The sequence below is a fragment of the Aspergillus tanneri genome, assembly GCF_003426965.1.
Source record: "Aspergillus tanneri strain NIH1004 chromosome Unknown AapTan_3_pilon_pilon_pilon, whole genome shotgun sequence".
Taxonomy (NCBI): Eukaryota; Fungi; Ascomycota; class Eurotiomycetes; order Eurotiales; family Aspergillaceae; genus Aspergillus; species Aspergillus tanneri.
Genome location: NW_022984630.1, coordinates 118,886 through 140,834, shown reverse-complemented (window position 1 = coordinate 140,834; position 21,949 = coordinate 118,886). Strand labels below are relative to the sequence as shown.

Sequence of the window (21,949 nt, the reverse complement as noted above, 5' to 3'; positions counted from 1 at the left end):
ACTAATGCAGCTGTTGCAAATATAGTATCCTTATAAACTGGAGAAAATGTCAGTTACACAAAAATAGCAGAAAAGCATCGGGTTAGCCGGGTAGACCTTGACAGACCCGACATGGGCGGCCCATGACCGGCCCATTTCTATATAGATGTCCTAACTAATTAGGATGGGTAAATTGCTGATTCAGCTAAATAGATTAACTACTGTTATTTGTCTGTTTGATCTATACTGATTACGCCAGCGACCTTTCGTATCGTACTAAACCCTCTGGAAATTAAAAGAAATGAAATTTTAAGTTCTTTTGTTCCTTATTATATCGGTTTTTGTTCTACTAGAATAATAAGGCGGGAAGTCTTGCCAAGGAGGTACAATAGGGACAATACGGTCAAAGGGTCAACGGGGTCAATTGGCCCGAGAGGTCAAACGGGCTCCAGCCCTTTACCTGAAACCTTGGTATGCCTTGGCCAACGCTGCTGCGGTGTGTGACTATGTATGGCGTACAGGCATTCTCGAAATCGGCTTGACCAACAGAAGTATGATGATTATTTTGTAGCCCCACACCCAAGAAGTTAGTGCGTATATATTATTGAGGTAGCAGACTATTACTGAGGGCTATTGTAAGATTTCAGTTGTATGGAACATGAGACATACAAGCCCAGTTATAATACGGATATTAAATTCTTGCTTACTTATTTACATTATCATTAGTGACAAAATTCATGTTTACTGATTCGTTGTGCTGCAAGCTTTTCTGGCATCCTAAAAACAGCCTAGAGTGTACGCTGATTCAAAATCTACTATGTTCGAAGCAGCAGATCTACAGAAGTAGGAACCTTCTCCATCCTGCTTTACTTAACGGGTGGGGAGATTGACTGTAGGGGGTAAAGTTCGCTTTCGTGGGCTAATCAGAACGTGACTAATTAGAATTTCTCACTTCTACAAGGTTCTCATTTTTGAAATTAGGTTACTTTCTGTACAGTTACAGTCATTTATTTCCCTTCAAACACAGAAATCGTTTTTGGAGCCAGTACTAAGTCCAAGCTTAAAGACCACTCGAGGATCCGGCGAATTAATTAATGCATTTAATCTCTCTGCAACACGTCGGGTCTCGTGGTGATTCGGGCCCAGGGCCTTCTTATAGCCTGCTAGTGCTTGCTGGTACTTCTCCTCTGCCTTTTTTACCTTGTCCTGATCTTGGTAGAGAATGCCAAGGCCGTGGATTGTCAAGAGGGTAGATGTGTGATCCGGCTCCAGCACCCCCCTGCGAGTCTATAATACCTGCATCTGTAGCTTCCCTGCTTGATTTGAGTATGTTGATGTATCTGAGAATTCAAGACAAACGGAACGTGGCGATCCAGCTGACCTGATACCCTTGGCCTCGCCAGAACGGAACTCATTGTCTTTATCATTATCACTGGTTCCATGAGCTGCGAATCTTGCAAGTCTCTTGATGGAACGCCATGTGGTTGTAAAGGCCTTTTTTGAATGGACCAGCTAAACTGCAGAACGGGCAGAGCTTTCGGTCATACACCATCGTGGTCTCGGCTAATTCCATTCCAGAAATTTATTTATATCTACCTCTTTCAGATCTGTGTGGCTTACTGAAAATGAAGGTACAAATGTTCCTTAGATCTGTAGAGTAAGTTTCCGTGCCGTTGTTCGAAGCATCTCGATACCCATGCCACAGGCGCTCATGTTCCATCCAAGCTCTCCAGTTGGAATAAAGACGATCGCCATCGGAACAATCGTAAAATGTACAGATATAAGGTGAAGGTCCTGCAGTAAGCGTGCCCTGAATTGAGAAATAGCGCCTGTTTAGGATATATAGTAAATATTAAAGTTGCTACCACAGCCCCTCCCCCCCCACCCCCCTTTCTTTCTTCCTTCTCATTGTTCCTCCCACGTTCAGAATCACAATCGATTCATCTCCATCGAAAGCTCTTTCACTCTAAGTGCAGATCTATTAAATCAGCATATCTGTCACGGCCTACCTGATCGGGAACATTCGATCGAGAAAGCCACTGCGTGAGGAGCAAAAGACTTGTACTCAAGGACAGCATCCTTGAACTGTTCTCACTTATATTGTCAGGTTGTTCAGCGTAGTAACAATCACTATATCGGCGAGGTTTTCGCCTGAGTGTTCACCAGAGTTTTTGATAGTGTGAACAGTAATAAATGGGGTTCTTGTGTAGAGCCAGACCATGAAGTTCTCAACCTTGCGAGTACGCCCTTGGTACGTTAAATCAGGTGCAAGCCAATGGCCAATAATTGCCAAAATGGGGAGATGGTTGGTGCTGGTCCTTGCACCTAGAGACAGAGCGATGGTATCACATTGATTTCCTAGAAGCTCCTTCAGTTGTGCTCGCTTGGATCCGAATTCTGAAGTAGTCTGGAGCTTCAAGGTTGTCGCAGATCTGATTGACTGGTCCTTAAGGTGGGGCCTGCAACCAGGATGAGAAGAGCCCATGAGCGGTTCTAAAGAGGAAACGTTATGGATAGACAAGGAACCAAAGTTAGCCGATTGTCCTAAACACGACCAACCTATCGTTCGATTTACCCGACAGGCGAATAATTTGTATACTGAGACGCGATTCCAAGTGCGGTTCAAGAAGAGATGATATAATATTGGCCATTCTCACGCACCGTAGATGGTTAAGTTACTAATATAAATGCTACGCGGGAAACTGGCACCTTTGTCTCTCGACCCTTCTCGTACTGGTCTCGTAGTGGTGGGCACAGACGTACATAAAGGTACGAAGGACTCATGAGGGTGAAGTAAAAAAATGTTCTTCATGGGGCTAGCGTTGTGCCGAAAAAGTGCTCAAATTTAGTTACATCTGGTGGAGGACTCGACGCCGAGGGCATACCGTCGGTGGCTCTTGGTTTTCAGCATCCTTGTCATCCGGCTGTAACCTCGTATTACATAGTAAATGAGTAGGTATCCAAATTATAGAGCACTGAATTATGTTACCACTGAAGCAATCTTGGCACGATCAATATGATTCACGGGAAAGGGGGCAGAAGTACACTATACAAGCTACACGCACTAAGGACCGTATTTGATGGTATATATAATGCCTCGAATACTATCCGATGGATGTATTCTCTATCTATTAATAGGGCCACGTCCTGAGGGGAAATACCCCGCAGGGTGCCCAGGCACTTGGCGCTCGGGCCCATATATTCCATCAGTAACCAATACGCAGCGGAATGCTTGCCAAGCACTCTATTGAGTTATATTCTGCAGATTTCATACCATGGTCTTTATTGAAAATGTGCCAGTAGCACAAAGCCAAGCACAATTAAACGGAAAAGTCCAGGAAGAAAAATACAGGAAATAAAATGAATTAGAGAGCGGTTAAACAATAATTGCTTCCTGACGTCGTTGCAAAGTCTGGAGTCAACTTCGGACGATCACCAGCTACAGGCTATTTTTAGAATCCAAGATCTCTCGATCTTATCTGTCCGCCAACTGCGGAGAATGCAGTACATAAGTCTTGGCATCGTGATCTATAGGTGAGAAACTGCGGAACAGGGCTTTTACGAGTCTCGAGGGTAACCCAAGAATCGGAATCGACCTTGGCCTACCTCCCGTGCGTTGGCCAGGCCCATCTGTGCCCAAGAACTCTATTAATAGATCTCGGGACCCTGGAGGATCTCAGCCCCCATGAAGTTTATACTACGAGGTATGTAGGAGCGAAATGCAACAGATCCCTTTCACATGCTGAAGTTTCCGACGCCCTGATCCGTGTCCTGCTGGGCCTATACGCCAGATTGCCCAATGGTAGGTTGAGCCCTGGATAGACTTCGTGTTGCAAGCCCGTAGAGCAAGTTATGGACTTTCCTGACGGGAGGGGTTAGAAGGAATTTGGTCTACAATGGGCATCTTGGAATAGTTACAGGATACGAGGAAATGGGGGCCATAATGAGGTCAGGGTAAATTAGGACGAAGTGATCTAATCGAAGACGTGAAGTTATGACTGCGGTGGCGGTTATCAACAAGTATAAAGTCTGCAGTCTTTCCTGCCTCGAAGTTTTTATCTTTTATCACAGTAAATCTTCTACAGCTTAAAGAAAACCACCAAGAAAAAACAAACAATCCCATCGCTAGTGTTTCGTCCCTTTATTTAAAATGAAGAACGTCTTTGTTACTACCTTGGCCCTCTTCGCCGCAGTTTCATCTGCCCTACCCTATACAACTCCCGTTGATAACCCCATCTCGACCTTGCAGGCGCGCGCGAAGACATGCTCCGTGAAGGCAACCAACAATCTGATCTTCAAGGTCTCCATGAAGACCTTTCAAAAGGCGCGCAAGGCCAAGAATCCCTCTAAGTGCAACTGGTCATCGGACAACTGCTCCAAGTCCCCCGACAAGCCAGACGGATACAACTTTATCCCGAGCTGCCAGAGACACGACTTCGGTTACCGCAACACGAAGAAGCAGAAGCGCTTTACCAAGGCCATGAAGAAGCGCATTGATGACAATTTCAAGAAGGACCTGTACAAGTACTGCAGTCAGTTCTCTGGATGGAGCTCTTGGAAAGGTGTCGAGTGCCGTCGTCTCGCAGATATCTACTACGCTGCTGTGCGCAAGTTTGGAAAGCGTGAGTGGGAGCTGGAGTTTGATGATGAGCCTAAGTTCGAGAAGCGAGACGATGCCGCGGACGATGCTCAGCCTGATGAGTTTGATGGCTTTGATGGCTCTGAGCTTGATGCTGATATTGAGGGCCAGGAAATCCCTGAAGTGCTTGAGGACGATGGGGCAGACTTGGAGAATCTTGAGGATATTGAAAATCTGTAGTCTTGTGACATCACTAGAACGCGCCCTGAGAGAATAATATGGAATGCTCGGACCAAGGATGAGGGAAGGTGGACAAGCGAACATGGACGGAAGTTGAATTAAAATGATGGGATAGTATTTAGACTTCGGGTAACATCTTACCAGATCAATATTACAAGTTGTTTATCCTGGATACATAGTCACGTTGCAACACACTTGACAAGTACGTCTTCTGAACCACCTTGCAGTGAGGCGACATTTAGAAACAGGGGGACGTAGATAAAGATCTTGTGTAGTATATTTCCACAAGCATCCTTGATTGTGACTCCCTTAAGAATACGGGTGGTTTCTTCCAACCCCGGTGGAAATGCAGGCCAATTTTCTTGGCCTGTGGGTTTAGAAGTTTTAGCTTGAGAATGTCCTTGTCCTCAACTGTATACGGAGAGGTGTTGAGCTTCCTGTGCACGAGAGATTAGACGCCTGGCAAGCGAGAGCGGATCTAGAACAAAGATATCAAACCTACCACCCTGTTTTCTGTGTCTCAATTGGTAATGTGATGTCAATTAACCATCGACCTGAAGTTAAAAAAGTAATAAAGACTTTCATGGTGGGAATAGATACCCCGATCTCCAGGCCAGGTTACAATCCTGGAGCAATCCCTGATCGCTTAGAAATCTTCCACAGTAGGCCAGCTGGGGCGCGCAGGGTCCTGCGCGCCCCTTTGATTAAAGGGGTATAGCATATTAAAGGCCTTATTTTGTTTTTAACCGAGACCTACTTTGCCTGTAGTTAACAAGGTATTATTGCTATATAGGATTTTAAATAGTTTAATTTATCGGATTAAGCTTACTAGTAAATAAAGCTATTCCTAATGTGGTAATTAGGCTATGCACTAGTCCTAATTTAGAAATAAATTTTTAGAGGGCGGCCAATAACAGTACCTTCGGTTACACTAGTCTATCTTAGCCTTGTGGACCTTCTGCAGATAAAACTGATAGCTCAGTTAGCCCCTCTTTACAGCGTGGAATGACTACTTCGCCCGCATTTTCAATCGCTATGTGGTTGTGTAGCTAGGCCCCAGCATGTCCCTCGTTTTGAGGGCTGAGGGTCTGAACATCTGACTTTCTTGTCCCTGCCATGCCATTTAACCAAAATATGCATTTACTCTCTAATGAATCAGCCTACTCTGAAATTTGACAATGAAGCTCAGTTCTAGTGTCTGGAAGGCAGAAATCTTCATGCTGGTTGGTACATGAGTCGTAAAATGCTCCTTCTCCAGTATGTAGGCTCAGAAAATTGAATTTTTAAATAAGATCTTGGACCGATGCTTCCACCTTATTGTAAGCTAGGAGGTGCTCGGCTTCTTCTTTGCAGTAGAGAAGTTGGTCGAACTGGACCCACTGGTACAAGCATACTTGTTAGGCCTGCGGGTTGGGCCGGGTTTCCTGGGCCGGGCCTAACTTCAATGTGTATGTGGAATATTCATCGTAGAATGTACGCATACCAGCGTTTGTTCTACGTGTAACGACCTTAGCGCAGGAGTCGGCTCCCTTCTTCGGCTCTGAGAATCGTCTTCCACTTATCTCTCCTTCTCTAGAGTACTACAGCATTCCCTCTCCCTCTTCCACCACCTTTCCAGATTTCCTCTTACTTCAAGAACCCCAGGCCAAACGGACCGTTCCAAATGGTGCATGTACGGTATGTAGAACAGATCCACGAGCGTTAGCCGCTAGGCAAGTCAGCATAAACAATACAAACACAAACTCTGTAAGAAAGAAATGAACGAAGAAGTAAATACCTTCCCGGCCATAAACTCCTGTCTTCCGAGGATCCCATCTAAGACATCTAGAATTCCTTCCAGTCTTCTCCGCAAACTACCTACCAGCGTATCGTCCGGCAACGGATCTGCTGTATTGAAATGCCTAAGTTCGTTAGCCACTGTGCGGAAAGTAAATGCATTTAATTGCAGATGATGTGCTCTGTCTCATGAGAAAAAGGTCTAACATACGGTTTGAAAACCATTTCAAACACTAGTCGATTGGCCAGGGGGTCAAATGTCATTGCCTCGGTGCTGGCCGGTGCTGGCCGCCTGGCCGCCTGTTCAAACAAGGTCACACTCGGGATATCATGAGGATCTGGGAGAAGGCGTTCCCGTAACGTGATGCCAAGTATCGTGCTATCGCGCGGGATTCGTAGATTATGACAGGAGAGCCAAGGGAGGTGTCTCTCAGACAGGGGAGGGTAGAGAACGGATTGAGTTTGGTATACTCAGGTTCCTGGGAAAGAAGTCAGCACTTATGCTGGGTGTATTAGACTAACGACTACTGCGGTTGATCGCAAATCCGGCGTCACCGGTTGATGCTTTACGGGCTAGGGTAGAACTGGAGTTCCATCCACAATTGATCCACATCTTGCCCGGAGGAACGTCCGCATGGTGACACCAAGCTGCAACCAACTGCGGATGCAAAATTGAACGCTAAAGGAGGTTAACCTTGTTTTGCTGTGCTTCGAGTGAAATATGGTGCAGTGTGACATCAAGACCAAGTTCAGCTACCACAAGGTGGACACGCTGAGGACAAGGCAGTCGAGATTCTGTATACAGTTCTAGAGTCATTGTGCTCTAATACATGGTTCCCGGCGATAGTTTTCTAAACAAGTTGATTCCTTCTACGCAGAGGGTTCTTATATTTTGTACTCTGCTCATGAAGTAAAAGTACGTCATCCCTGGTGCCTAGATGTGGGGCTCTCCCCTCTCCTTCATGTAGGTGTCTATGCCTTCTCCGATCTTAGTGACCACAATCTTCAACGAGTAAGAAGGGTCTGGAAAGCCTTCTGGTATGTCGTCGAATGAGCCGGTGGAATGCACTTGACCAGAGGACTTGGCGGTGCGGAGTATCTGACGATCGATTCAACCCCTGAATCCTTTAGATAGTTGAACACCTCAATGAGAATATAGGGAACCGCTTAGTAGGCTCAGTTGGTTGAGATACTGCGATTCCTGGTGTTTCCACTGAATGACATCTACTTCCTAATTAGGCTAGTTGGCCTGTAGCTGATAGAATAGCTCCCTGCGCATCACTTCCCTTGAGCTCCACAACACAATCTATGAGTGTCCTGGGGCGCTCAGGATCCTTCACGTGCTGCACTCACAAAAGCGGCGGCACCCGTATCGTGCAACCGGGCGGCACTCGCAGAAAAACAGCTCAGTACATTACTTCTTGACCTCTAGCTCGCGTTCGTACCTAGTTTATTTAACAGTCTGTTACTGAATTGAACTAAATACAGATGGACTAGACTGACATTATGTTTAAATAATCCCTTTCTAGATCGCGCAAGAGCAACCTGAAGATAAAACTGATAGCAGAAAATAAGTAACCACCAATACAGATAGCAAAATAATAACTCGAAATTTCTCCTTTCCTGCCTTTTAATAATTCTGATCTTTTTAATTGAGCATAATTTCGATACTCACAATATCTATATCGTAGACCTAAAAGTGCCCTATTTCCCATCCAAACCTCGTAACATTATTCTCTTAGATATTAAGACTAAGCCGGATGACCGAAAATCCCTCGTGCGATAATACTATATACAAAACAAATTTAACACTTATAGAGTCTACAATGTTACTTCGGCATATTTACCAACTAGAATTGCCACGAAATTTATAAAAAGTCGGCCAAGGCGTACAGCGAGGTCATTAACAATCTCAAGCATATCCGTCCGGACTCTCAATATCCACCGGAAGAAGCCCTCCAAAACTTAAATAACAACTAGTGCACCGGTAAACGATCTAAATTATTAAAAGTTTTAATTCTCATCCCCTCTAGATATAAGAACGCGCAGATATTAAGTAAAGGTTTAGAGAAATCGACAGAACCACTCTTGCTAATCTGCGGAAGCGGAGCAAATATACTGACCGAGGCGTTACAACATATTCGCAAGACAAGATCTCCTAGGTTTAAAAACTACCCCCAGGACCTCCCGGCCCCACGGGAAATGGAACACTTGGTGGCTCTTGAAAACGGAAGAAATGGGTTACTTCTGGCCAGACCTCAAGGACAACGTCGCGTTGAAACAGGTGAACAGCCACGTCTACTGCAAGGATATCAACGTATTTGTGGATAGAGTTAAGGACGTGATAGCCTATAAAGGTGAGGAGATGGTGAAAGCTAATCTTCAAGCCTGTCTTCGGGGATCATCGTTAAGCTGGTTTACTTCGGAGCTTTCGGAGTTTGAGAAGGCAGCTTTGCGATCCTTGCCGCTTGCAGAAGGTTGGTTAAGCCAACTTAGTAAATGCTTTAAACCAAACCCTCTAGAAGCTTTAAACAAGGTCAACGTGCTCAGGTACACTTATGGGGACGTGACCGCAGGTAAATCCCCACAAGCATTCGCATAGGAAGTTTATTCGTTTGGCCCGAGCTGCGGAGATTACATTACCTCGCCGTTTCAGCAGATAGCTATGATTTGGAATGCCTTGGATCCCATTTTACAACAGCACGTCAGGCAACCGACCCCAGATACCTCGAAACGGAATTTCTGCAGGAACTTGAGCGTCAACAGTTTCTATAGCAGAGCTTGGCATCCCGACGTCAGACCCCTAAAGGCCCTCTTTATGGTAAAGCTGCTCCGCTGGCCCAGACGCAGAAGCCCTTCGAAAGGCTTCACTCTCGTCTGAGAGTACACACAGTTTTTCGATTAGAATGGTACTGGAGAAAAGAGTTGGACTAGTTTTCCTGATTTCTTTATATCGCTTCAACCCATATATTTGGTGTATTTAAAATGTCCTCCTGGCAGGGCATTTTACATCCCATCTCCGATGGGGACATATCCAAATTGTCTCCTGAATGGCTTCAGACTCACATCCAAAAGGGTCCTCTTGGAGATGTATACCCAATCCCAATACATATTGCAGAGGGCGACACGCCAACATTATTGTACCACGTTCAGAGCGGCTTGGGCGTCCATGAACGACCCGACTATGGGAGCTGGGATGGACACTATCGGGTGATCAACGGAGGAAGCACTCACTACGCCTACGTCATTTACACGGTAATCAATGCCGACGGAATACTTGTTTCGGCGATGTTCTGAATCACGTCCATCTTCATGTCGGCTTTGCCTGTCCGAATGCTTTTGTAGAAATCAGACTCCAGGCACATGCACAACCAGCTCCGATGGGTTGTACTTGGGAGTGAAGTTGGGGCCAGAGGCATGTGGTTGGGGAATTCCTTGGCGGTTCAGCTCGAATCAGGCGATGGGCTGCAACCAAATGTCATTGTCACGGCTACTACCCTGAGGTTATGCATCGCCGGCGGCATTAAGATCTTTGTCGATGGCTTACAGTAAGTATCACATTGGCGACATCTTCATGTGGCGGTTTGCCATGATGGAAAATCTGCCGAACGCTGTGTTTGCATTAGGAGATATAGACATCACCTGGACTCTCGGAGCCGACGCCACTGCCAATTTGGCGTGTCAATCGTTGAAGTAGATGAAGAAGGACCGTATCTACAATGGTGGCGCCCCGAATGGGAGCCAAGGAAAAGAAACACGTCAAGAAGTTGTCGTTCCTAGACTTGAAGTCTACCTATGTCTGAGAAGCACAAAAGGTGCTGCCAAACGTGAGTGACCGCTCTGTTTGCAAACCAGGATCCTACTATTGGTGGGATCTTATGGTCGTCGTGTACGAGACTCTCCAGAAAGGCTTGGAGTGGACAACATGAGCATGGCGCTTGCTTTCTGAGGGTAGTGTGTGGGTAGAAATCTGTTTTTGGGTACTTTTGTCTTTGTGCCCGACAACTATGAATTACGTGAAGTTTAACCTGACATGCCAATACTAGCCTCTCAGGCTATGAGACGCTCAATGGAGAACGCGGCTCGCTCAATGACGATCTCCTGGATAGTTCTTCAATGACTCATCTCAATTGGTTCTCTCAATACTAGTGCGTACGGATATCCTATGATACAAGAGACTCTCACTCAAAATAACGGTCGTGAAATTTTAAATATGCAATCAAAGAACAGAAACCTAAGGATTACAAGGATGCATAACGCAACTCCTTTAGATGGAGCCCCACACACCATCTTACAGGAGAGAGCTTCTCGTGTCTGCAGCGGACAGTGGAGCAGTGGTGTCGCCAGCAGCCGCTGACTCCATCCTTCCTTGATGGCGCCAGCGTCGACGGCTGCCATGTCACTGCCATAAAAGCGAGTGAAACCATGACCCTGTATAATGTGAGCCGTCACCAGTCATATGCCCTTGCCAATAACCATGGCTATCGCCAGAATATGATCCAATTGCATACGTCAAGGTCCACAGCCTCATTGAAACTAAGGTGATGGGGATGCGGTTACCCAGCTCCGCGGCTTCACCCCGTTAACTGCACACTACTGGGTATCGGAGGGCACCGAGAATGGGGGAGCTCGGCGGGGTCGCGCGGAACCGCCACGCTCTGGGCTGCGGTTCCAGGGCGATTCAGCTTCCCTCATTCCGACCGGGTCCCAGGGACGGGGGACGGGGATTTACGGGGACTGGAGAAATGGAGGGGATGCGGAGACCAGTGATGCAACATACGTGTAGGTCCTGAGGGATGATCGCAGCTCCAGACCCCGCAAAGTCATGAGGGGTTGGTATAAACGAAGGGGGCGAGAGGAGAGCTTGCTACAAACTGTATTTGCCTGGACCTAGTCTAGTTTTCTTGCAGTTTCCTCCGGTCGTCCAACACTCTTCGATGGGTTGGAGCAATCACAACCCGTTTACCAACCCGCTGCACTTAATCGTCTCTATCGATATTAGAGACGCAGATCCCTCTACATCAATTGGTTCTTTTCACTCGGCATAGGCGACCGTCTGCCTGGACTTGCCAGTTTTCACTGCCAACAGCAGTATAGGCATAGAAAGTGCTGAATGGGTCATATTTCTTTTTGGCCGCATAAAGTGCATCGTAATTTTTCCCATAGAAAGTCTGCGGCCAGTCTGGCTGTTGGGGATCAGCCTGCCACAATGGTTAGGCACAATATAACAAGATATACAAATGAACACATTTAAACACTTGCCTCGCTCATATAACAACCCGAGTTTGGGGCAAGGGCAGTCAGAATTGGTACCCATTCCGTCGTCATTCTGTTAGCGGAAGCCTTCGCTTTGCTTAGGTTGGCTCCAGCGGGCCAATCACTAAGATACGCTGTCAGCTGCGCCATAGGATAGAGTCGTATGTATTGATTTTTTTTTTTTTTTTCCTTTTTTGGTTGAAAGAGGAGGGGGGGGGGGCATACGTTGACAATATGACGCTGAGAGCAGCTGTTCGCCAAGCGGGGAGAACAGAATTCCAGACATCACCTACAACCGAGAACGAAACATTCAGACCAATTCCGACAAATGCCACACCGTCTTGGGTAATCTTCTTGACTGCTTCCGTTAACTGTGTATTGTTGTTTTCGATCACGCTCAGCGGCAGGAGGCGGCCCCCATATTGAGCATTTTGCACCAGTTGCGTTGGGTTCGGTTCGATTAGCTTCTTGTAATGCTCGAGATAGGTGGATGACTGGGAGATATTCAATTTATACGGGATGCGAAGCGCTTCCAGTTCGTGGATGAATGGGGTGATTAACGACTTGGCATCCTCTGCTGTCTTATTCGGGAAAGTCAAAGGCGTCAGAAGGAAGGAGGAGTGGGTAATCTGGGCAATAGCCATCCCGCCTGCCGCCGTGTATGTGGGTAAATATCGATGGTAGTGGCTAACTGCCTCGAAGAAGTTATTGGACGAGGTATTCATTGTATCAAACTGGAGGACGACGCCCGTCACTGGAAAATCAGGAAAGGCTTTGACGGTCATTGAGTAGACGACGCCGTACGTTCCGCCACCCCCTCCGCTGAGGGCCCAGTACAGATCCGGGTTCTGCGTTGGTGAAGCGGTCAGGAATCTTCCCATTCCATCCACAACCTGCCATTCCAAGACCTGATCGGCACCGAGACCGAAGATTGAGCTTAATGCTGAATGACCGCCTCCCTGAGTGTAGCCGCCTGCAGGGCCGACGGTGGCACATTCTCCGCCTACGATCACCATCCCTCGATGATCGGCAGCTTTATAGATGTCTGCTCCTTGGACACCGGCGGCCATTGTTACAGCCGGTCCGTTGTAATATGAACTGGTATAATTGAGAAACTCTATGTCCTTGAGGTAGTGCGTCCAGATAGACAACGCCCCTGCACCAGTAGATTTCCCAAGATAACTAGATTTAAGAACAAGTTAGTGAGTTACCGTTTGCTTCCATATCAAATACATACTCATGGCCCGTGTTTCGGATAACTAGCCGGATATTTCGCTCCTGGGAGAACCGAATGGTTTTCGAGAAATCGTCCGCGGAGCTCGCATTGACGGCATATGCCACCATATCGCCAGGAGTACAAGGTTTTGATCTAGGAGTAAAAGCATCACAGGTTTCATTGGCCACCGCGGCTGCCGTGATGGAGGATGATGAGGCATCGCTATATGGAATCAGCTGGTCCGAATTCAAAAGGACGGTGGAAACATTAGACTTCTGGGGCTTACTGTAGCTCTGGCTGTGTCCAATGCTTCTGGAGATACTGACACTCGTCCTTGTTGTAAAAAGGGTCATGACAAGCTTGAGCTAAAGGTGTAGTAGCAACCAATCGTCCTCCGACGGATGCATTGAAGCGTGCCCAGTCAGCCGAGGACGGCCAGCAGCTATCACCGGGCATGCATCGACATGTCCCGGATGGCAAGCCGACGGTTATCTGCCCAATGGACCAAATGCCAAGGAGGAGAATAGAAGGGCTTATATTGAGACGCATTGCCAAGTTCAAAACTCGTGATTGGAGTCTATTCCTGCTCTTTCTGTTCTTCCCGCATTCTGGGCTGAGCCCTTTATATCGTCCGCTCCACCTCCTGTGACGAACATAATGTCTAACTTTCATGACCCAATGGACCGTCTGATGGGCAAGGTGCATGTCCACCGAATTCCATATTAGGTGATGAGAATGGGATTGGGATTTTTGCTGCACATTGTACCCACTCGTACTTTACTGTTTTTCGGAATCACTCTCGGGCTCCAGGAGCATTCCTTTCCCAAATAATTACCCTTTTTGGTTTCTCTGACTGGGGATTTGGGCTGTAGTGTCCATCAAAAAGACAAAAAAAAGCGAAGGTAAGAAGATCTGACTGCAGTGCCTGCTTAATGCCCGTTCCGGCTCCGAAAGCCAACTCCGATAGTCCCTGGATGTTAGCGTGGAGGAATAACAACCATCACACTAGAAGAGAAAATTGCTTCGATACGTTTTGGTACAGAGGGATGTTTCTTCCAGATTTGACCCGGTAAGATTATCTTGATGCGGCCATACCAGATTGAAACATGTGATCGCTTCCTTTCAGTGTTCTACTAACGGAAACGTATGTGTCTATTTAGAGATGCAAAATTCTCTTGTTACATAAACAGAGCTGTATCAATCATCATATCATCTAAAACTGCGTTCCCACATGAATACCACCATCGACCATCACATTGGTGCCTGTCACAAAACTCGCGAGAGGACTGGCCAGAAACACCGCCACGTTAGCCACTTCGGCTGGCCCCCCCAGTCTCTTCAATGGGATCTTCAGTCGCTGCTCCTCCACCCATTCTGGCATAAGTTTTGAGTACTTCTCCCACGGGCCGCCCTTGCAAAGAATCGGTCCCGGGGATATCGCATTCACCCGGATGCCCTTGGGGCCCAACCAGTGGGATAACTCCTGGACATGCTGCAGCTGCGCCGCCTTGCAGGGCCCGTATGCCGCCGGAGGGCTGCGATAGAACTCGCGGCCCATAAATGAGCTTTGTACGATAATGGAAGCCTGGGGGGATTTTTCCAAGTAGGGAGTTGCCGCCTTGACCAGCTCGACGAAGCCCATCACGTCGATCGCGAAGCTTTCATGCCAGTGCTCCGTCTCTCCTTCCATGTGCATTGGAGATGCTACGCAGGAAATTAGTTGGGAGCAATTTTTTTTCAAGGGAGGGATTAGATGGATTAACCGTTGGCGATAACCACGTCAATTCGTCCCAGTCTCTCCGCAGAACTCTTGACCCAGTTTGTGATGGCTTCTTTGTTGCCCACATTCAAAGCGGTCCCCACTGCGCGGGCAGTATTTCCTTCGGGGAGGGTCTTGTAGAACTCATCGAACTCGGTGTTGGTGACCGTACGGGCGCAGTAGGAGACGTTGGCCTCTTCTTGAAGAAATTGATGCACCATTGCCTCACCCATGCCCCGGGTGCCTCCTATTCCATTGTTCAGTAAAATTTTGGCGCATTCAAATCGGAGTCAAGAAACTTCTCACCCGTGATGAGGACATGGGCGCCTTTGAGACTGGTTGCGAGTACCATGGTCACCACAAATAACGTAGTGTATTTAAAAAGGAATGATAATTTGAATACGCAAGATAAGTTCAGGGCCAACACCCACAGAACTCTCTTCGCGGTGGCATCCGTTTTATATCTTAACAATTATTGATAAACTGAGTTGGATCTAAAAGGAGCTGAGCGAGACTGTTTTGCTCCACGGTTGATATTGTCCCTAAGGAAGGGCTAGCATATCTTGTACGGGTTACCCGATTGGGAAATCCATCTTCCCTTATGGAGTATAAACTCCGAATCTCCTTTAGGCAATCCCCACCACATAGATGAACATAACCATCTTCAGCCAGACAACACCCAAACGAGTAATCAGAGACTAGAAAACTCTCTTACGTGAAATTCTCATTATGCTAGAGCCACAGCCTGTGTTTAAAAAGGGGATGAAAAAGAGATAAGAAAAGGGGTGAGTTTTTCTATTGTTTCCAAGCCCGCCAATTCCTATCCTTCCTTCCTGGTACACAGCATGAGATCCTCTCGCAGTCCGTGAAAATATCCTTTAGAAAGGCAAAGCATACGTGCTAAATATCAGGCAATAATCACCATGCCGAATACTCAGCCAGTAACGGAGTTGCCTGATCAGGGTCCTCAGCTGTTCGGCGATGGGACTGAGACCCCAACAGCGTCTGTTGGCTCCGTCCAGAGGTCAGATTTAATCGAGAAGACAGCTCAATTATCGGAAGGGCATTCTGGGGAATCGGTTCAGACAGCAGAATCACCGGGACTCATCTCTGAAAATATAAGGGAGTTCTTTAAGATTCGCAATGCTGCCTGCCAGGATGAAACAAGTGTGGTCTTTGACAACATCTCTGTCGAGGGTAGTGGAACAGGGGTGAGTTACACCATCACCCATGGGAAATACTGCCCTAGTTGAACATTTAGAATGATGACTTAAACATATCTAGTCCCAAGCAGCACCAACGATCTTGTCGGCTGCCAAGTCAGCTTTTGGAATCCTGAGTCCCCTACAGCATCGGCTGGCAGGAGAATACTCCCGACCGATCCTTAACGGATTTTCGGGTAGCATAGATGCTGGAGAGATGCTTCTGGTCATTGGAAAACCTGGCAGCGGATGTACAACATTCCTAAAGACACTCTCGTACATGTGGGATGAGTACAAAGATGTTCATGGGGAGCTCAGTATTGGAGGCCACTCCATTCAGGAACTGATGCTGAAGCGCCCTCAGGAAATTGTTTTTTGTGGTGAGATTTTTTCTATATTTATGACCCTGCAAATTTCGGAACTGACTAGAATTCAATCTCAAGCCGAGTCCGATGACCATTTTCCTACTCTAACCGTGGCGGAGACATTACGTTTTGCGATCCGAGCCAGATGCGGCCCAGAGGCGTCAGCAAAAGAGGTGGACCTGATGGTGGCTCATCTCGCTAAGCTTGTTGGCCTCAGCCGAGTCATGAATACCAGGGTAGGAGATGCATATATTCGAGGTGTCAGTGGAGGGGAAAGAAGACGAGTCTCTTTGGCAGAAGCTCTGGCGACATGTGCCAGGTAAGTTATCTTTTTTCTTCCTTTTTTCTTCAACTATGCGAATGAATGTTGTCAAAGAATCGGCTAATGCCGGTCGTAGCTTGATCTGTCTAGATAACCCAACGCACGGACTGGATTCCTCTACCGCATTGGAGTTTATTGAGCTGATGCGAGAGTGGACGAACCAAAGTCACTGTGTCACTGCGATGAGTGTCTACCAAGCCAGCGATGCGATCATGCCGTACTTTGACAAGGTGCTGGTGATCAATTCGGGCCGCCAGGTCTTCTACGGCAAGATCCAAGAGGCAAAAGCATATTTCGAGGGCCTTGGGTTTGAGTGCTTGCCGACGACGACCCTCTCCAACTTTTTGAACTCTATGTCAGCCGATCCGGAAGTGCGCCGCGTGCAGGACGGCAAACAAAATCAGGTCCCGCGGACTTCGGATGAGTTTGAAACTGCTTTCCGTGCGAGTCGGCTCTACCAGGAACTGCAGAGATCGGTCGAGACGGCAAGGACGAGGACCAGGAGCCCCAATCCCTTGGCCAAGGGACAGGCTTTCGCCCTTCCACTCTACCAGCAGATTTGGTACTGCGCCTGTCGTCAATTCCGGATAGTCACAAGTGATTACAGCCTCTGGGCCGTGGAACCAGCTACAATCATTTTGCAAAGTCTGGTGCTCGGAACCCTGTTTAGAGACCAAAAGCAAACGACTCAGTCCCTGTTCATCTTCGCATCCGCCTTGTTTTACTCGGTTCTGGTCCCAGCCCTGCAGTCCATGGCCGAGTTTGGAAATGGTTTCGCTCAACGGCCGCTCATTCTCAAGCAGAAGCGATACCGCCTCTGTCGGCCGATTGCATATGCCTGGGGTCTTGTCACAACGGACGTTATATGGAAGGTTGCAGCTATCAGTTACAATATCCCGTTGTACTTTCTGACAGGGTTCCAACGAACTGCGGGCAATTTCTTCACATGGTTTTTCGTTGTCTACATGGAGCATCTTGCTTTGTCCATGTTTTTTCGGTCTGTGGCAGTCTTTTCGCCTAATATGCATCGGGCTGTGCTTCCGGTGGGTATCTTCTTTAACATGTACGTGCTGTATACGGGGCTGTACGTACCAGTGCCTCAGATGCAGGTGTGGCTTGGATGGTTGCGGTACCTCAACGTAAGTTCATCGGTTCTTTAAGAAATTTGGCTTCGAAAATTATACTGACGTAGGCTTTCATAGCCATTATACTATGCCTTTGAGTCGGTGATAGTCAATGAATTCCGAAATCTGAGCTATTTGTGTAGCCCATCTGATCTCGTCCCTTCTGGGCCGGGATACACAGACATCGCCAACCAGGTCTGCGCTGTCCTCGGGTCACGTCCCGGAGAGACATTCCTCTCCGGGATGTCATACATTCAAGCACAATACGGATTTGAAAGATCCCATCTCTGGAGGAATGTTGGAATCAATGCTGCCTTATTCCTTTTTTTTGCCCTTTGTTCTGGGTGAGTGCCCGATCAAATGATCTTTCCCATTCATTGAGGACGATACGTTAATATTGAATTTTAATAGAATTGGAATGGAGAGGTTGAAGACGCCTGCGGGTCGAATAGCAACAGTGTTCTACAAGGGCAGCCCATCAATCAGGAACAGTCAGGCAGACGGTGAGAGAGGATCTACCCACAACGATGTTCCTCCGGTTGTGCCGCCACCCCAGAGCGCAGATCGTTATCACTTCAACGATAGTCCACAACCAGACAAAAGCCATACTCTTGCATGGACCAGCCTATGCCTCGACATTGAAACTAAGGATGGTACCCGACGTCTACTCGACAACCTCACTGGCTGCGTGAAGAGTGGTCAGCTCAAGGCCCTGATGGGAGTCTCAGGAGCAGGAAAGACAACGCTTCTCAATGCCCTCGCCGGCCGTTCCTCCATCGGAACTCTGGCAGGAACACTGGCGCTGAACGGTGAACTGCTTCCCAAATTCTTCCGCAGCAGAATGGGTTATGTCCAGCAACAGGATATCCATCTTCCAACCCAGACGGTTCGTGAGGCTTTACAGATGACTGCCCGACTGCGGCGTGACGAATCAACCCCGCTGGAGGAGAAGAATGCATATGTCGAGAAAGTCATTGAGTGGCTGGATATGGAGAACATTGCCGATGCCCTGGTCGGGGTTCCCGGTGCGGGACTCAACCTCGAACAGCGGAAGAAAGTAAGTATTGGCGTGGAGATGGCCTCAAAACCGGAGATTCTATTCTTGGACGAACCGACCTCTGGTCTAGATGGTCAATCAGCCTTTTCGATTATTCGCCTGCTTCGTCAATTGGCGGACTCGCATCAAGCGATCATATGCACCATCCATCAACCTGCTTCTGAGCTGATCGAGCAGTTTGATGAGTTGTATCTTCTCGGTGAAGGTGGGAAGTTGGTCTACGATGGTCTGCTGGGGACCCATTGTCACGAGGCAATTCAGTACTTTGAGCAACATAGTAGAGCGTGTGGGCAGGGAGAGAACCCGGCGGAATATTTCCTAGATGTGATTGGTGCTGGAACCCGTAATGAGGCGCAAGAAGATTGGCCCAACCTGTGGCGGCAAAGTAAGCGACGTGAGGACAGAGAAAAGGAAGAGAAAGCCCTCATCCCACCAGATGGCCAAGCACAGTCGAAGCATGAGCGTCAGTCCCTCTATGCAGCCCCCTTTCATGTCCAACTCGGGGTGGTGATCCAGAGAACCTGGCTCTATTACTGGAGAGAACCCGAATATGCTATGTCAAAGCTCTGGATGAGCGTGGGGAACTCTCTGCTCAACTCCCTCACGTACCTGCAGTCCCCCAACACACAGCGAGGGGCCTACAACCGGGTATTTTCTGCCTTCATGTCACTCATCGTGGGACCTCCTCTCGGACTGCAGGTCCAGCCGCGTTTTGTGACGCTTCGGGACATATTTATCCACCGGGAACGTGAGGGGTTCACTTATCACTGGCTGGCGTTTGTCTTCGCGGGGGTGATCGTCGAGCTGCCCTACACATTTATAACCACTCTATTATACTGGCTGCTGTGGTACTTCCCCGTTGGGTATTTCTACACGCCGTCGCGCGCGGGATATAGTTTCCTCATGTATGAGCTGTTCGGGGTGTTTGCCACTAGCCTAGCTCAGCTATGCGCCTCGCTTATGCCCAATATCGAGGCTGCCTTCGCGGCCAATGGGTTTTTCTTTATGTTCTGCAATACGTTTGCTGGCACGCTGTCTCCCAAACCGGTGACCCCATCGGGTTGGCGCTGGTACTACAAGGTATCTCCATTATTTTACCTGGGTGAAGGCGTCACGGTAGATGTGCTCCAGGATTTGCCCCTCCGGTGTCAGGAGTCCGAGGTGTCGATCTTTCAACCAAGCAATGGAACAACCTGTGGCCAGTATGCGGCGGATTTTCTACAGAGGGCGACAGGGTATTTGCTGAATCCAGACAGCATCTCTGATTGCCAATACTGTCGGTACCGTGATGGACAGTCATATGTAAGTGGCTTTTGAAGACAAGGATCTTCATGACTCGAAGCTAACTATTGGGTAGTACCAACAATATGGATACGACTTTGCCAATCGGTACCCCAATATCGGCATTTTTATCGGGTTTATCGCGTTCAACTTTACCATGGTCCTTGTAATGACTTATATCATAAAGGTTCGTCGTTAAGTATTGTAAATTATCATTATTACTTCTTCATTTTCTTTCTTTTTCATTCGTTTTCTCCCCTTCTTATCTGCTGAAGCCTCAAATATAATCGAGCTAGTCTGGATTTCGAAGAGCCGTTTTCCTGTTGTTTTGATCCCCTCGTCTGATGCCAAGCATTTATCGACGAGTAGCAATATTAGGCGGACTTAGCATTGATTATTGATTGTGACATTGTGTATCATTCCAGAAGCACCTGCTGATTTGCTGGGGGAATGAATGAAGATGATATAAATATACAACAGTTGTAATAACATCCAAACTTTCTTAGGTGTTCACTTTCACTTTAATGGTGTGCGTCGCAGAGTGACCGATCTACTTGCAAAATGCAGAGTCTCCGTAAACTACTATAGCACAATTGTTCGTACTGTCATAACACTCTCTCAAAAGGCAACCCAATCCGTGGCCGAAGCTGGGCATGCGTCAAATTCAGTCACAAGTTTTTAATAACTTTGGTCAGATGAAAGGTGTCCAAGAACAGCGTATTCAAACAAGAGCACATTCTATTCCGTCACTGCTGGTGAAGTCTTACATGGAAGAGGAATACCGGTGAACGGCTTGACACAAGGTATGATTAATCCTGCTGTGATTAGAGCCAGAGCAGGTGCGCTGCAAGAGATTCTATATATCAAACCCAAGGCAGGTTTGAGTTAGGTCGAGCATGAAGACATCATCTGATCAGGTGGAACAGACAGGGCGTTACTTGATCGCCGAGGCACTCCTAGAGGACTTACCAGATGCAGTAACATTTGATTTTAGGCATTCAAATACTGATACTCCAAGGATGTCCGTGGTTAATATTGTCTCTCCTTAAATCTGCCCGATTTCCACTGGGTGCTGTCTTTTATAATAAGTCGACTAATGCTGGGAACCTTGCATTTCTACATGAGATACTCGGGATACTCGGCAATCAATATGGCTTTGACAAGGACTCAGACGTACTTGCTTCTAGGCTTTTTCTGGTGTACGATAATCAGAAGACTATCGCGCGAATCTGATCCTACAAGAACCTTTAAAAGCGCGCCACGCAGTCTTATGATAGGCTTCGTTGGATGCTACCTCTAGCCGGATTTTCTACTTAAAAATGAACTATCTGTATATATATCTAAAGCTTATTATGGAGGAGCGGGTGGTGACACTTCGACTTTATACCATACCGCTAATTTCTGGGGCGCAAGAAAATAAGTAAAGTGAGGTCGGATTTCTTTGCCCTATAGGAGTTGGTTTCAGTTTCTCGTCCAGAGTCGTGGCCATCCTAGGCTCAAAATTCGACCGCAGTGCATTAGATTAGTTTATTTGATCCAGATCTAAGTGCGAGAAATAATTGGTGAGCTAGAAAATTCGTACGAAGACGTGAAGTATATAATCCCCACGCAAAATCCTGGGGAGATAATTTTCTATATCGACCGAATACATGGTGATTTTTTCCACAGAGCAACAACCGCTAACCAAGAACTCCAGAGCCATTTTCGCTAATACATAATCGATTAGCTTTAGGTAGAAGACAATACCACTGAGTTTAATGTTGTTTTCCAGCAACGTACCTAATCTAGGGAGT

General features: G+C 47.4%; 7 protein-coding genes across 7 annotated transcripts; 3 read left to right on the top strand and 4 right to left on the bottom strand.

Annotated features, from left to right (window-relative positions):
* Positions 1-2,074: 2,074 nt before the first annotated feature.
* Positions 2,075-2,464, bottom strand: ATNIH1004_003847 (uncharacterized protein; the record flags this gene model as incomplete). Its single annotated transcript, XM_033568520.1, has 1 exon — positions 2,075-2,464. The coding sequence occupies one exon, from the start codon at positions 2,462-2,464 to the stop codon at positions 2,075-2,077; it is 390 nt and encodes a 129-aa protein (XP_033427326.1).
* Positions 2,465-4,129: 1,665 nt separating this feature from the next.
* Positions 4,130-4,798, top strand: ATNIH1004_003846 (phospholipase; the record flags this gene model as incomplete). Its single annotated transcript, XM_033568519.1, has 1 exon — positions 4,130-4,798. One exon carries the CDS (start codon positions 4,130-4,132, stop codon positions 4,796-4,798), a length of 669 nt encoding a protein of 222 aa, XP_033427325.1.
* Positions 4,799-6,081: 1,283 nt separating this feature from the next.
* Positions 6,082-6,838, bottom strand: ATNIH1004_003845 (uncharacterized protein; the record flags this gene model as incomplete). The annotated part of the gene is made up of 4 exons (XM_033568518.1): positions 6,082-6,177; positions 6,429-6,506; positions 6,576-6,699; positions 6,786-6,838. The coding sequence occupies 4 exons, from the start codon at positions 6,836-6,838 to the stop codon at positions 6,082-6,084; spliced, it is 351 nt and encodes a 116-aa protein (XP_033427324.1).
* A 2,721-nt stretch (positions 6,839-9,559) lies between these two features.
* Positions 9,560-9,871, top strand: ATNIH1004_003844 (uncharacterized protein; the record flags this gene model as incomplete). The annotated part of the gene is made up of 1 exon (XM_033568517.1): positions 9,560-9,871. The coding sequence occupies one exon, from the start codon at positions 9,560-9,562 to the stop codon at positions 9,869-9,871; it is 312 nt and encodes a 103-aa protein (XP_033427323.1).
* Positions 9,872-11,595: 1,724 nt separating this feature from the next.
* On the bottom strand, positions 11,596-13,595 carry ATNIH1004_003843 (uncharacterized protein; the record flags this gene model as incomplete). Its single annotated transcript, XM_033568516.1, has 5 exons — positions 11,596-11,775; positions 11,831-11,954; positions 12,056-13,012; positions 13,068-13,268; positions 13,333-13,595. The coding sequence occupies 5 exons, from the start codon at positions 13,593-13,595 to the stop codon at positions 11,596-11,598; spliced, it is 1,725 nt and encodes a 574-aa protein (XP_033427322.1).
* A 664-nt stretch (positions 13,596-14,259) lies between these two features.
* On the bottom strand, positions 14,260-15,157 carry ATNIH1004_003842 (SDR family NAD(P)-dependent oxidoreductase; the record flags this gene model as incomplete). Its single annotated transcript, XM_033568515.1, has 3 exons — positions 14,260-14,750; positions 14,810-15,052; positions 15,112-15,157. The coding sequence occupies 3 exons, from the start codon at positions 15,155-15,157 to the stop codon at positions 14,260-14,262; spliced, it is 780 nt and encodes a 259-aa protein (XP_033427321.1).
* A 571-nt stretch (positions 15,158-15,728) lies between these two features.
* On the top strand, positions 15,729-20,355 carry ATNIH1004_003841 (uncharacterized protein; the record flags this gene model as incomplete). Its single annotated transcript, XM_033568514.1, has 7 exons — positions 15,729-16,016; positions 16,090-16,387; positions 16,451-16,691; positions 16,771-17,833; positions 17,897-18,162; positions 18,230-20,177; positions 20,233-20,355. 7 exons carry the CDS (start codon positions 15,729-15,731, stop codon positions 20,353-20,355), a joined length of 4,227 nt encoding a protein of 1,408 aa, XP_033427320.1.
* Between the last annotated feature and the right edge of the window lie 1,594 nt (positions 20,356-21,949).